The sequence below is a fragment of the Bombus affinis genome, chromosome 9 (assembly GCF_024516045.1).
Source record: "Bombus affinis isolate iyBomAffi1 chromosome 9, iyBomAffi1.2, whole genome shotgun sequence".
Taxonomy (NCBI): Eukaryota; Metazoa; Arthropoda; class Insecta; order Hymenoptera; family Apidae; genus Bombus; species Bombus affinis.
In genome coordinates, this window is record NC_066352.1 from 11,634,968 (window position 1) to 11,650,741 (window position 15,774).

Consider the following 15,774-nt stretch of genomic DNA (forward strand, 5'->3'; position numbering starts at 1 on the left):
CCTTCGAAGTATCAAGCGTTGCGAAGACTTTTAATGAACAAAGGTAATGAAAGAACGACGACCGTCCCTTTCGAGTATCGACAACAAAAATTTTGTTTGTACAACTTTCGTTTTTACGTGTGTTCTATCGACGTTGTGCCAGACAAAATGAACCTTCCTTTGTCTCGGTTTCTTCTTTTCTTTATGCCGTTGCTTCCTCTTGTTTCATCGAAGAAAGCCCATTGGGAGAAACTACGTACACCTAGGTACGTTATGCGCCATAAATACAAAGAAATAAATGCATAATTAATTTGTTCCATTGCGTTATAAATATTCGTTTACGTAGAATAGGCGAACCGACAGAACGAATGGAAACACAGGAAAATATATAGATAAATAGAAAATGCAGTATTGAATGTACAAAGTGCAGTTAGGCGAAAGTCTATTTTTGTCGATTGTTTAACAATAAGCAATGACAATAAAAGATACCGTGTCGATTTTAACATCGTGTGTCAAAAAACGACTTGTTTTCCTTAGCGATATCTTTTCTTATCTCGTATCTCAAGAAAAGCAACGCCTGTCCAAATAATCACTAAAATTGACGTATCAAAGAACATAAGTCACGGACGATCGTCACGATGGAATATTGCGAGAAATCATAAACTGGAAAAGCGGCAATCGATACGTCAACGAGTAAGCTGCTACCCAGCAGAAGCCCGATCCTTTCTTCAATCTTTTATTCATAACGCACAGGCGTCAAGCTACTTCATCTCTTGATACCCTTCTTTTTTCTTCCACGCTACCAACTACGTATTTCCAAGCTTGTGTTTTTCTGCTCGGACGTGTTACTTTGCATGCACGAAGACCGGGCATGAAGATCGGCTAGCGTCCCTTATGCGGCATGACACGAATATCCTACATTTTATTCCATATAAACAGGCAGGTAAATTCCGGTAAATCTACTCGGTGCAAGATTAAACTACATACAATGAATAAGAAATCACGTAAAAATGCGTCTCACCTAAATTGTCCCGTGCTATGCGCTCCACGTGTAATTCGTAAGAGGAATCTCAATATTTTTAGTGATTTCTGAAATAACAAATCTTTTGATTTTAGTTAAACATCCCATTCGGTGTTCGCTAGTTGCAATAGTCAAATTATGGATGCTATAGATCATCTACATGACAAATTGTAATTGCCTGCGATAAACAAGTAATAGATGCATGTCCCGTATTAATTGTGTACAAACTATACTGTGCATAATCACAGCTACTGATTCGTTCCACGAATAGGAAGAGTTTATCGCAAATAGACGCTATCATGATCCGTAGTAAAGTTAATTCGTGGTTTTGCTGAAAAACTGAAATGCACTTGCAAGTTTCAACATTTTTGACCACAAATCTTCGCTCACGTTTTAAGCATCTCGTTCCCAACAACTCTTAGAATTCCTTAAATCGCCGTTAAGTCGTATGATCGTACAGGTTTACGAGACTTCTCGACTTTTACGATTTACGTAATACTTACGCGTGCTCGCCGCTTTACAACCCGGTTAATACGATACTTCGTATTAGTTAATTGCTACCGCCTAGACACGCTGGTTAATAATATTCATGAGAAACGGGCAGCGTTCGGTTTATGTTTGGTGTACAAATATATCCTAAGGCTTTGCGACTGTTACGTTTCCTTTGTAACTAAAAGCAGCTTCGCTACGACAGGAACCCTTGGCAAGCAGGTGGGTATTCATTTTAGTAGCAATAAACTTTCTCGAAACTCGAAAGCTGCTGTATATGTCTCATAAGATGAAATAGAATAGCGTCGTTCGGAACGGACAATACAATTACAAAACGATCCGCACGCTATCCTACGTAAACGGAGCTTTCGCTTCTTTCGATTCGTCTCATAACTACGACTATTTCATTGTGTTGTAGGATCTTTCCTTTTTTAAAATCGTGGCAACGTAAGATGAATCGAGGATTTCGGTAAAGCAAGTAAACCGAGACGACAGCCGAAATTCAATAAATTTATCGCGATCACGAGACGTTCTTCCGAGGGGACATTAATTAAACGACGCTGCCCGGCCCGGAGATGTTATCATACTACTGCGTCCACACGTGTGGAGAAAAGCCTGATTAATGGAACTTGGCTGACCGGAAAAATGATCGTTTCCTTTCTTTTTTTTTTTTTTATCGCCAGCGTAAAACAAAGATTTGATTAAAACTACGTTTCATATTCTATCGTCATACAGTCTATCTTTATCGACCGATCGAGAACCGATTACAATTATTATAAAGACGAGTACAAATGTAATCGAGCAATGAATTTTTTCGAGAAATTTCTATGACAATTTTTAAGGAGCAAGCTGTAGAATCATGGGACTAACGAGGAACGTAAAGATCAGATGTTGATTCGTAATACATCGCGGAAGTTCGTTATTCGACTCATTTATGCTCGAGTGTTCTTGTCGATCCTCACAGATTCGCATTAGAAAATCGTGAAATCTAGTTGCTGTGAACGTCGAGCATACTCAACGTAGGACAATTAAGGCACAAAACTGGCCAGCCTCTTCAGTGTCGGTTTACGTTGACTACGCAGTCAATTACGAGCTTCAGTAACTTCGAGAATTATCAGAAACCAATTTTGCCAAAATTCAATAGGAATTTGTCCGACTAACAGAATCCGCAACTCTATCGGCGAAACTATACGATTCTATCGTTTGAATCAACTCATCGTAATTACAATAACCCGTAAGGTCGTCGATTGGGCTTGCTTCGATCGTTGAATTACTCCAATAAGAGATGACACCTTAGTACGACAGCGTCTGTCGAACACATCAAGTAAAGTATAAATGAATGTGAGATTGAAAATGCGTGACTTGCTGTACCACAAATTGTATCGTTGGAATGAAATATTGCGCTTACATTTTCTTACATTCGTCTACCATCCACTAGATTATTGTCAAAAAGATTTCATATCTGACGTGCAATGCTCTCTCAGCGATATCTTCCTTTTTTATTTCACGTGTTCCGCGACCTATTAAAAAATTCTCCACGGTATAACGAAATCATAAAAGGGGTCGAATTTATACGTTCGTGGTGTCTTAACAAATGACTTGACAAAGGCCCGATAAAATAAGAATTCGAAACCATGGTCAGGGGCGTATATCCTATTGTTAACTGTGATTCAGTCTCCGCTGAAAAAGATAGAATGTTACGGCGTACTGCAACTGTAACTGTTGAGGTGCATCGATCGGTGATTCTGCTTGATACTGTAATTTAAGACATCGCTATATCCTAAAGGCCATTGTATATTTCCGTAATATTCTTAGCTCAGTTGCCGTTTGTGTGGAAGAACGACGTTCGTGCATTTTCTAAATCGTCTTTGCTATCAACGCAAGAATAACGGCTGTCACCAGACGAAAATAGCATTACGGATGGATAAGCTGGATGACGATGTTTCGTACTCACTGAGAAGAGGAAAGGATTTCTTATTAAAGCTACTTTTCTTCATTTTTGATGTGCCATTAATATGACAAAAGGGGCAGTCTGCTGAAATGAGTACTATTATTTGTTAGCTGGAAAATACGAAAGATCGAAAGCCCCATTAAAGATACAACAATTTTTTTTAACCGTTTGGAATCGTAAAAATGTTAAACGTAGCACGCAGATTATTTATCTCCAACTTCCAAATATTTTTAACAAATATGCAAGTTATACAATGTGTTATAAAATTTATTTATTTATGCAAGTTATAAAATTGCACTTGCGAATTCGCAACTTGCGCATAATCGATTTGCATATTCGATTTGCATATTCGAAATCCAGGTGACTGGAAAATTTCTCATTTCAGGTAACTTGGATCAGGAGAAAAGACAGGCAATTATTGACGCTGGGTACAGACACTCATGTCATCGACACGCGATTCATGGTTATTTCAAACAGCCCAGATTGGACTCTGCTAATTAAAAACGTCCAACGCGAAGATGCTGGACTTTACGAGTGTCAGGTGATAATTTAACATATAGCGATATTTAAACGAATCGAAACAATTCGAAGCGTGTTTTATCGAGACAGATTCAAACGGAGCCGGTCCAACAACGATTCATTCGTCTAAGCATCACGGAGGCGTACTCCATGATTCCCGGAGGACCAGACCTTCACATCAAACAAGGATCTAGTCTTCGACTGGAATGTCAGCTGATAGCATCGACGGAGGCACCGAGTTTCATCTTTTGGTATCGCGAAGGTCGCATGATCAACTACGACGATGAACCAGGGGTTAAAGTGGAGGCTACGAAAAACGGTTCGATTCTCGTGGTTGACAAAGTGAAACTTTCTCATGGTGCTAATTACACTTGTTGGCCCAGCAATGCCAGGCCAGCATATATCATGATACACGTAATCGAAGGTTGGTTATCTATATTTTTTTCTTTTCTCCATATTCCGTTTCTTTTCCTTTCGCGAATACAGGATTTATGTACCTATACATACACATCTAAATCGTTTGCAAAATCTTTTGTTTCAAATGTACTTCTCCTTCGGCTCATTTAATTTTACTACGTTTAATTTTCGACATAACTTATTTGCTCACTGTTTATTCTAGTCGAAGAAATGTTATTTTCTCACTGTTCTATTTCTGTTTATAGAAGAGGAAAAACCAGCAGCTATGCATGGCGGTGATCGGCGAAACGCTACATCGAAAGCGTCCATCAATGTCATGTTGATTTTTCTGACTTTCCTCGGTATACGCACCTCGAATCGACTTCATCCGCGGCAAACCTGTGTCACGTGACTAGCCTACCGTGCCAACTTTGTCACCGAATTGATGCCTGCTGCGGAATTCCAAATAATTTCGATGCCATTTTCGTATATCTCTTCTTACTTTACACTTTACAACGTTACTCGTGCTCGACTTACATACATTTAACGTCGTCGGTAATTTGCTGCAACGGAACTCGCTAATTTCATCTGACGCTTTCTAACATCCTAAGATGTTAACTTAAAATAAGAATAACGCGGTGCAGCAAATTCATCGTAAAATTTCGAAACAATATCGGCAAGTGCGCCGTCACTTCGCTAGATTTCGACTTGCATCGGTTAATCTACGGTTTAACTATAGTACAATACTCGAGACCGCTATGTCGACGGTTAAATTTTCGAAATTCGATATTCTTAAATCTCCGTTCCAATAAATGTTGAATGTCAACTACGTAACGCATCTACAACGCTGCGTATAAGATGCAACAATTTTCGTGAAATGTGCGACCAGACATAAACTCAAGCAATATTAAATCAAGTATTACATTCATTTGAATCACATCCTTTAAATATTTTTATCGTCATAAACGTACAAAGAATGATCTTCAGCTCGATGCATTTACCATTTCTCTTTTCCTAAAACGAGCATGGACTTTTGTCCGAGTTCTATTCGTACGCATGAAATAATAAACCATCGAGTCAAAAGAAATAACTATCCTTTTTTTTCTATTTTTTTTTTTAGTTGCCTGCAAACAAACGAGACTCGCCAGAAATTTCAGTAATGAAGAAAAAAACGCGCGAAACGTTTTATCGATGTGAAATATGAATCCACAGATACAGGTAACGCATTTAATGCTCGTTTCCATTTTGCCGTATGTCGTGTGTTTTCTATCGTAATTAATCGTGAATAAAAATGAAAGCTATTTCGCGAATTGTCGTCGAATAGAAAAGTTCACATTCATTCGTAAAAGAGTCGATGTAACGTGGCAGCGACACTCTGCTAAACAGTTGAAAAGACATTTGCGAGTTCAGATAAATTTAATCCATTAAAAGTGTCGTGCAATGTCGCTTTATACTGTTTGCCGTTTGAACGCGTACAAAAGTGAACTTAATAAATTCTAAAGGCAAAGCCACGCTTTCGCGTTTCACCAACAGTTTCGTGAATTAACAACGTTTAAACGAGCCAAATCACATAGAGCTACGAATGCCCATCATGATCTCAAATTCTTTTCAATGCTCTTTACGCTCGTGAATTCACAACGATTTTATCTTTTTTCGAACGAACACGATCACACTCCGAAACCGCATGAATAATTCAATCTCGTTGCGTGTAAAATTCCAATGAAACAGAAAAACATTTAAAGTTATTTAAAACACGGCCAAACAAGGATTTCCTTGTCTTATAGTTGTCAATTTTATAGTCTGACACGATCTTCTTTAGAAAAGTATCGTTCGTCAGGTGCTTCGTCGAAGGAAAAAGAAAAATCCATCCTATAGACATAGTCTAATACTCGTTATTATTTCCTGCTAACATTCGAAATAATCACTTGGTGTATTAATATGTGATCAATGTACATACGCGTGTATGCTAACTACAATATCTACTCTAAACCGTGCACACGATGAGTCTGTGTATCAAGAACATTTTTCGCAAAATACAAGAATATTGCCATATCTTTTTACAGAGAACGATGCATTACGCGTGTTTTATCGGATAGCAATGCCATGTACATTTTTATTCACTTTTGTATGCTGAATGATTTATCAATGGCTTCTCGTTGGAACGTTGAAGTTTTCCATTAGCTCCTTATGTATAGCGTTATGGAACACGTAAGCACCATTTCCGTGCGCGAAAACTTATTAATTAACGTTCATATACTTGATTCGTTTTACGATAGTAGATGTATCGAGTGATTTTAACATGAACGTTTGAGACTCTTTTTCGTCGACTTACCAGAGACATACGAATTGTAAAAGTAGACTCGCAAAATAAAACAAGACGTCAGATTTTCATCTCCACGATATTATAACATACAAAATAAATTGGACATTTTGAATCAATCGAGAAATGATTATTTTAGGAAAGAAACGCATCTCCGATGGAGGTAAATTCAAACATAAATCGCTTTAATATCGTCACGAATTCCCCGTATCACTGTGATTCTATCTGCAGGAATTTTGCATCCAAGCCGTGGAATGTAATAATCCTCGTTGCACCCAGGATAACGTATAGCAAAGATGTATGTATCTTCCGTCGAGAACACACTTAATCGGATATTACGAAGTAAGTACTTGCAAAATGTTTAATGGGGAAATTATCACCAATGAAAATATTAATCCTTCGAGAATGCCGATAGAAATTCGTACGTAACGTAGTTAGAGTTTCATTGTAACGATCCTTCGCAACGATTATCTTCGTCGATCGCCAAATTGTCGAACTGATCGTGAAGCAAAGGTAAGTACTATGGCTTGGTACGTGTACAAAATTTGAAATTCCCAACGATCCGTTAGTCACGTTTCGAACATCTAATCGATTTGTGACTTTACCGAGCAAACGCCAATAACCGCAGCTTATTCCGTATAATATTAATCAAAACTCAACAGAGAATATGTACTCGTATTATCTAATTTAGTAGTATTACACAAGATATATAGAATGAATTCGCATCGCCAAATTGCACTATGAATGAACTCCGAGCAATAATATATTTCGAATATGTCAAACTTGTCCAAAACATATCGAACGAATATGTAATATATGAACTCTCCGTTAGATTTCATTAAATTACGCTGCACTGACAAGAAATTTATTTCAGTTCTTGGGAAATGATTTTCCTTTTATTTCTGACTTCTATGTTACCTTGAACTTCTTACATATATATCTTATTGCTAAATTAAAGGTATCGGTTAGAACGTGTAAATTCACAACTGGAATAAAACGAACGAAATTTTGTGTATCTTCTCTTTCCAATTTTTATACAAACTACTAAGTATTTTTATGATAATCAATATTTTCACTCGAATAAACCAAGAAACTGCGTCTGATCTTCATTTTGATCTGCACATGTTTTCGTGCGAACGAGTTACAAAAAGGTCAATATAGATGTAGGTCTCTGAATAGAGAAGATTCCTTTTCTTCTTCTATTTTCTACTGCGTTTTCTCATAATAGCATATTTGGCTTCCAAACTTCATTTCTACTTTTCTTTATAGAAGAAAAGACAAAAAGAGTTTCCCACTATAAATACACGTACAGAAAGAAACACGATAAGTTAGCGCTTAGCTGCTGGTACGTTCAGTTACGTAGCATAGAAGTTTGAAGTACGGAAACGAAAAAACGGTGACGTTGAAGCATATTTTCTACCATGAAAAATACTGAAAGCGTAAGTAAAGTGAATGAATCGCGTACAGTTATTTTCTTCGTTGTCAGATTTCCAAGTTACTCGAATGGATCCTTTCATTTCGCCAATTTCTTTGAAGATGAAAAATTACCTTCGATATAGTACGGAAAGAAAATGTGAAAATACATTTGTTTTACTCGAATTGCATCGTAATATCAATTCGGTTGCGATATATCTAAACAACAAGGTGCTACGAAAAGACGTTTTTATGACTTTGTTGGCTGCAGTTATTCGAACCGCAGAGTTTTAATTGAAACTACTATACGAATATAGTATAATGAAACGTACACAATCAAGCTAATTGAAAAGCCACACGATGACAAAATAGTTCGAAGCAACAAACCGTAATAAACGAACTAGGTTCGGGTTTTGCACTTGGCACAAGTACACTTACAATGAAAACTAGATGAAATGTGGTGTTGCTATGAAGCAAATCTGCCACCGCTGTGCTTAATCCATTCTGCTTTCCATCGATCTCCTCACCTCCCTTTTGCATCGTCCATGACAATCGTGACCAAAGCCAGTTATATAACAAAAGCAAAAAAAAGAAAGTACGATGCCAGATAAACATAAAAACATGCTTGGTTGAAAATTTCCTCTGCTTTTGTAATGTCCGAGTGGACAGATTGAAAGCTGTAAAAAAAAAAAAGTAGATCATATTAAAACCGTATCTATTGAGATAAAAGCAACCGACTTCGATAAATTAACGTTTTTCTCAAGATTTGATAAGAAACTCTAGAATTAATTACTGAAATGGAAGTGTTTGAAAGCGTTGACGAAATATTGGTAGGATAGGTCGATAGTTGAAAATAAACTAATCGGTGAGCGACCTTTGGCAACGCTAGCATCGAATAAAGATACAAGACAGAAGATACGACTACGTACACGTTGGTACTCGAAGAGTAAGGGTCGTGAATATCGGTTTCCAATATTCGGCCCGGGATATCTATATTCGTAGGAGTTAATTCAAAATATCGTGAATAGTGTAGCATCTTGCAAGATTGGACATTCCTTTCTATACGTATACTTCAAGGGCATACACCTAATACATACGTCGCAATGTTACGTTACCACCCGGTTGCCACCATCGTCACCACAAATCCGTAAGATCCGTATAATCCTGTAAAAGCGAATGATAACGGTATCGCTACTATGTAAACCACCGATTGAATTCTGGATTATCGACAATTCTCAACACCTATCTTCCCGGCTTTTAACGTAATGCCAACCTTAAATAAAGATACGCACGATTGCAAAGAAAAACAAATTGAAACTTAGAGCGACGAGAATATCGTTCTATCGACATCTGATATACTGAATCGACATACTAAATCATGTACATTCATATACTTTTATCGTTACAACTTTGAGAAGTCTCAAATATCAAAACCCTCCTATATCAATTACCAGCAAAATAAATATCTTAAAAACAGGAAAAAGCAAATTTCTACAATAACCGACTGATAATCACTCATATCATTACATACGATAAAACACTCGAATCCAAGTTAACCATCATAAATAAGTGATTCACTATAACGGTTGTAACTGATCAATGTGCGCTAATAATATAATATTTCAATACGATTAAGGGTGAATATATAACATATAGCACGAGCCATCACCTAACGACAACGTCACGATCAACGACCGATCGATGACGGATTAAATGTAGTAATTTGCAACAGGCGAAAAATTGTCGTCCGGTATCGATCAATTATTTAATTAATAAAATTTTTGATCTAAATGATTAATAATGTAAAAAAATATTTATTCAAATCCTATCTTTACATGTACACAAATAAAATAATTAATATTTTCTCGATCTGTGCACCCAATGTGTGCCCAACCTTCACATTCGTCATTTTTGGAACATTGAAAACAACAACAGTCTGTCTTTGGATCATTTTATTTTTAAGAAGTAGTTCCGGGCAATCACTTTCCTGCTAACTGTTTTAAAATTTCAGACATTTTTCTGCGGCAAAACTTTGAAGAAAGATTACAGAAATATCTCTTAATTTAATTTCAGTTCCCAACAGATTGAACTTAAAAAGATCAAAAATATTTTGCCTGGGCTGGTCGATGGCTGATTAGATGGTAATGGACGACAGTTGGATGGTCGCAACAGGATAACAAATTATTAATTAATAATTAAATTTTTCATACCACAATTAAGTAAAGAAGTATTGAGAAATAATTGAATAGTAATTTGAAAATTTTCTACTAAATCTAAATATGCAAAATTATGATGATTACATCGATTAGACAATTAGACTAGACAAAACTTGATAAAACTAGATCGATAATTTCTCTCTTGAATTTTCATCTTACTATTTGGAATACCTACTTTATCATCGCATTCTAAGTTTTTAATATGCTGTGAATAAAACAATGACACACAAAAGTATGAAGCTGCTGCAAAAGATGTTCTTCCGGAACAGTAATAATCTAAAACAGAAAAATCTTGAGAAGATGTTGCGAAGATCTTGCGAACCGAGAGAATAGAAGGGAATTTATGAAACTATAAACGAATCAAATAAAAAGAATAGGAGAGATCCCATAAAATTATGAAACAAAAAGAAATTAAAAACAAGTGCTTTCCCATCTTACTTCGTATAATCGCAAACTGTAAAAGTTTATTTTTACCGAAGTTCCAAACTTTCGATAAGAGGTGATTAAGACAATAAAAGTTAAGATAAATAAAAACTCAGACGTTGAAAAATACTGGCAGTTAATAAACTGGGGAACACAGAATCGCAGCCTTACCAATAACACAAGTTTTGACAAGATTTTACCTATTCTACCTTATCCATAGAACGTGGAGTTTCATAACTGATCATCGGAAAGAACTTGGTCGCTCCGATGATACCAACCGTTATCTTAGAATTACAATATGACTATGTCTAATAATTGTTCATTCTAACGCAGAATTATATGCAACGTATATATTATCATAAAATAAACTTCAAAGAATACAATGACAACTTTTTAAGCTTTTGAGAATGATATTTTACTCAAAATGAACTACAAGGTAAAAACCTACGTCATCTCTATTCATACAGAAACTATTTAATAAAGCTAACTACAATCGCGAGCCAATCAGCTCGTATTACTTCTTACATAATTAATGATTGTATTACGTACTGTAATGCGATTAGTAATCATATATGAAATAATACTGATTGCCCGAGTTTCACCGGTGTGGAGATTGCTGCGGAAGCCCTCCCAATACACGATCCCACCCACCCTCCTTTTACGCACAACAATTTATTCATTTAAAACATCAATTTATAAAAACAAAATTCTCCCCCGGCGTACGTTTGTAAAACGACCAATCCCTTGATTGTTATGCGAAATAAACAACGAAAAGGGTTTTAAGGAATACCGACGCGAAAGGCTAATTCTGAAAATAAAAATAAACTAAATCTTAAAACAACTGTGTAATTCAATATCAGACGCTATTTCTACCCATCTATTTTCTATTTATCCACCTTACTACAGTTAATCCTTGATTGATATTTTTTGGATTGGAAGTGAATCAGAATAGATTAGAATAAAATTGTTTAATTTTAGAGAATTTTATTTCTATCTATATTTTGCATTTTACGTGATAAAGATGTTTTATTGTGTAAAATATGGTATACAAATAAATGGTTAATATGTTAAATTGTTAGCAGTTAAATATGATTTTCACCAATTGAGAATTGATGATACATGCATTAAGTACTAGCACACTTATATAAACAAACACTAACAATACTTTTCTGTTTTACGTCGGAAAATCCTCATGGATACCCCACCGCTGTCTGGGAGAATCGACGGGATAGTGTCGGACTCTTACCGACTAAAACTCCCACGGTGGCCTACGTAACTACTAAGAGATGGTTACGTTCTGAACTTCGCCACTAAACAACAATTCAATGACCGCAAAATTCAAAGGAGCTTCTGAAAAATCATACATACATTTATTCTATATTTTATTAGTAATTTCATAGAAAACTTTAATTTTAATTCAAGCCGGTACTATATTGAATCGATAGCGCAACATGTAATATATTCCTATGTCCATGATTCATAAGTGATCTCTAAAAACATGGGATACGAAAAAGCATTGCATGTCACGTATATCTTGTATCTTGGCTAAGGTATCACAGATGTGGAAAGCCGTTGTATCGTTGGTTGTATGCCTGCATGTATGTAACACAAACAGTCCTGTACCTTCTCCATGATGTAAGATTTATTCTGCACAGATTATGGTACAGACGAGCTATATATTATACATATGTACATATTAATTATGTTACACATTATAGACTTCCTTTGCCACTTTAATGTCATTCCCAACATTACCGATGTAATATATAACTAATGTAATCAACCATTAATAACATATATTTAATAAACTTGCATTCATATCATGACGACAGATGGCACTTTAATAGTTTCGAACACACAATAGTTTTCTGGCAGTAAGAAAATAATTTCGGCAAGTAGCTTTTACTGCTCAAACGTATATTCATCGTTTTTAAGATTTATATTACAAATTCTTCACAAAAAAGCATAGATTTTCTATATATAAAAATATATAAAAATTATGTTTCTGTAAAATGTCAATTTTAAATCGTATTTTGCATTTAAGGTACCTAACCCCTCTTTTACCTATTTCAACAATTCATCAACAATTTTTAAAAAATTACTCACAAATAGTGACACGATTAAACATGAATGAAGCTATTTTATTTCACGAAGAGGGAAGTAAGAACTTTAAGATGTCGTTACGTTACATCAAACCCGAATTAAACTTCGATAGACAATTCAATTTTCACAGACAAGTGGACGAATCCATAAATAATTTTGTTCAAAGAATAGATAAGAATATTAATATACATTTAAAGGAAAAAATTTATCGAAGATTGAAAAAGCAGAAAAAGTGTGTAATACCCATAGAAAGCTTAGAAAGAGACAATGGAAATAATGTAAAATTTTTAAGAAATGACTCTGTCCTTAATGGTGATCTCACATGTCAAACAATCTTAAACAATTCATCGGACATAAAATTAGTCATTTTTGATGAGGAATATATATTAAAGCAAAATGTACCTTCCATTATCAAAATAGAACTACCATCGAGCATTTTAATTGATTTTCCAGTTTATCCCTCTAAATTTAAAGGAACAAATATAGACAAATCAAAATCAATTTTTAACTGGTATAAAAATGAAAGGAATAAGTGGATACCTGTAGGAGAAGGATTTTTATATGTTCCAAGTTCTTCTGATTTAGGATGCAGATTGAAATTATCATGTATTCCAAAGAATAATATAGAATCTGGACCTTTAACAGAGATTGTATCAAATAATACTGTACAAGTTGGACCTGGCTTGTGTCTTTTTAATATCAGACATGCTTTTACTAAAGATAAATTGTCAGGTAAAAGGTAAGTTTTAAGTGGAAATATAATTTAATTACATTCGTTTAACATAATTGTTAAACTGAAATTTTAGTTTCAGAGTAACTTCATACAATATATTAGCAAATGTATATTCAGAAACTTCTGTCTCTAAGGAAACTTTATATCCATACTGCCCACATTATGCTTTATCTATGGATTATAGAAAATTACTAATTCTTAAAGAATTAATAGGTATTTTTTTAACTAGATTATATCAATGTTTTAAATTGAAAATAAAAAGATATAAATGGTATTGTCAAATTTCTACAGGATACAATAGTGACATAATATGTCTTCAAGAAGTAGATAGTTCAGTATATGAAAATGATTTGCAAAGGTCTTTAAGTATATTAAACTATAGTAGTATATATAATTTAAAGAATGATTTACGGGAAGGTCTCGCAATATTTTATAATCAGGACAGGTTTGATCAATTGTCCTGTGATTACAAGGTTATTTCTCAAGGCATACATTTAGATGAATTTAATACTGTTTGGACGCAAATTCAGAACAGCCGCGTAAAGCAAACATTCTTAAACAGAAATACGATTATTCAGGTACTAGAATAATTACACTTTATAATTAAATATGATTTATTAATAATTATTTATGATATATATAATGCATTATAGATAGTAACACTTCGATCTAAAGAAAATCCTGAAATTTTAATTGTTGGTAATACACATTTATATTTCCGTGCAACAGCCGATCATATACGTTTGTTACAAGCATATTGCGGTTTATCATATTTACGCACATTTGCCAAAAAAGTGAAAGAGGAGGTACCTGCAAAAATTTAATCAAATGAAAATTGTGGAATGAAAATATTTAATGTAATTAATGATGTATTAAAAACTTACAGAATCCCGAATGCAACGTTAGTATTTTATACTGTGGTGACTTCAACAGTGTCCCAGAAAGTGGCGTTTATCAATTAATAACTCAAAATTACATACCAGAAGATCATGCCGATTGGAAATCTGGTTAGTTTTATGGTTTTTATATAATAATTTCTATAAACTTTGATTTATACTAATCATATTCTATTATATCATAGATGCTGAAGAACATGTACAAAATGTATCTATTAAACATAACATGAACTTGTCTAGTGCATGTGGTACTCCAGAATACACAAATTACACAGCTACCTTTTCTGGTTGTTTAGATTATATATTTTATCAAACGGATTATTTAACAGTTGAACAAGTTATACCATTGCCGAGTAAAGCAGAACTTAGTGCATATACGGGTCTTCCATCTATAGTGTCACCAAGTGATCATATATCATTGTGTGTTGATTTGAAATGGTCAAAATAAAAATATATATTGTAGTATCGTGAAAAAAAAAGTCTGATTAGAGATCGATCGAATCATAAAAACAGTGTCGTTTGTCCTTCAGTTGTTAGTTTATATCGGAAAAAAGCCTATGTGCCTAAGGTCACCTAGTTCTTGCAGAGCGTGGGCATGGTGAGATTAAGGAAAGGAAAAAGAACGCTAGAGGAGAAGGACGATTTGGGTTCAAAGAGCGTTGACCGAGAAATCAGAGTGTGTCAATGGAGAAGTGAGAATGAGTCGAGATAGTGCGTGCTAAAAAAGTTATTCAACGTCAAAGTAAAAATTTTCGAATTTTTTACATTTTTCTTGAAAACGGTAAGTTTTATCGAAAATATAGCCCATATAAAAATTGCAAATCATAAAATTATCTACAAAAATGTTTCTCATACTTTTTTCCCTAAGAATCGCCATTCCTAAGATATCGCTATTCTAAATGTTGGAAGAGTTACATTCTACATGATATGCACACAAATACCACATATATATACATAGTCAGCCACTTAATGTAAATAAAAATGCCTATTTGTATCTCATATGTTTAAACCATACAATTTTGAGAATATACACTCAAAAGAAACCTCATAGGTGGTGTGGAAATGTGTGCATATCATGTAGAATGCAACTCCTTCAACTTTTAGAATGGTAATATCTTAGGAATGGTGATTCTTAGCAAAAATAGTATGAGGAACATTTTTGTAGATAATTTTATGATCTACAATTTTTGTCTGGGTTATATTTTCAATAAAACTTTACTTTGACGTAGTATAACTTTTTTAGCACGCATGGAATCAATAGGGATTTTTGGCACTTTATTTTTACAGGTGTGCCCAAGGTCTCTACCAAAATTTA

At 34.6% G+C, this 15,774-nt stretch overlaps 2 protein-coding genes across 11 annotated transcripts in view; both read left to right on the forward strand.

The window, feature by feature from the left end:
- LOC126920782 (zwei Ig domain protein zig-8-like) overlaps positions 1-6,794 on the forward strand; it is a 35,610-nt gene extending 28,816 nt beyond the window's left edge. For all 10 annotated transcript variants that reach the window (XM_050731530.1, XM_050731531.1, XM_050731532.1 and 7 more), the window contains 3 exons: positions 3,826-3,981; positions 4,050-4,383; positions 4,622-6,794. In XM_050731530.1, coding sequence (XP_050587487.1) covers positions 3,826-3,981; positions 4,050-4,383; positions 4,622-4,767 — 636 coding nt within the window. In that variant the 3' untranslated portion in view covers positions 4,768-6,794. The remainder of the gene's footprint in view (positions 1-3,825; positions 3,982-4,049; positions 4,384-4,621) is intronic.
- A 5,769-nt stretch (positions 6,795-12,563) lies between these two features.
- On the forward strand, positions 12,564-14,938 carry LOC126920425 (2',5'-phosphodiesterase 12-like). The gene is made up of 6 exons (XM_050730762.1): positions 12,564-13,569; positions 13,637-13,776; positions 13,855-14,141; positions 14,217-14,369; positions 14,450-14,570; positions 14,645-14,938. Exons 1-6 carry the CDS (start codon positions 12,740-12,742, stop codon positions 14,905-14,907), a joined length of 1,794 nt encoding a protein of 597 aa, XP_050586719.1. The 5' UTR covers positions 12,564-12,739; the 3' UTR covers positions 14,908-14,938.
- The last annotated feature ends 836 nt before the right edge of the window (positions 14,939-15,774 follow it).

What these genes read in the sequence shown, in the direction of transcription:
- LOC126920425 (XM_050730762.1), top strand. Translation starts at nt 12,740, where the DNA reads ATGTCAATTTTAAATCGTATTTTGCATTTAAGGTACCTAACCCCTCTT. An exon ending in GATAAATTGTCAGGTAAAAG is followed by an intron (nt 13,570 to 13,636) that starts GTAAGTTTTAAG and finishes CTGAAATTTTAG; the next exon opens with TTTCAGAGTAACTTCATACA. An exon ending in ACAGAAATACGATTATTCAG is followed by an intron (nt 14,142 to 14,216) that starts GTACTAGAATAA and finishes AATGCATTATAG; the next exon opens with ATAGTAACACTTCGATCTAA.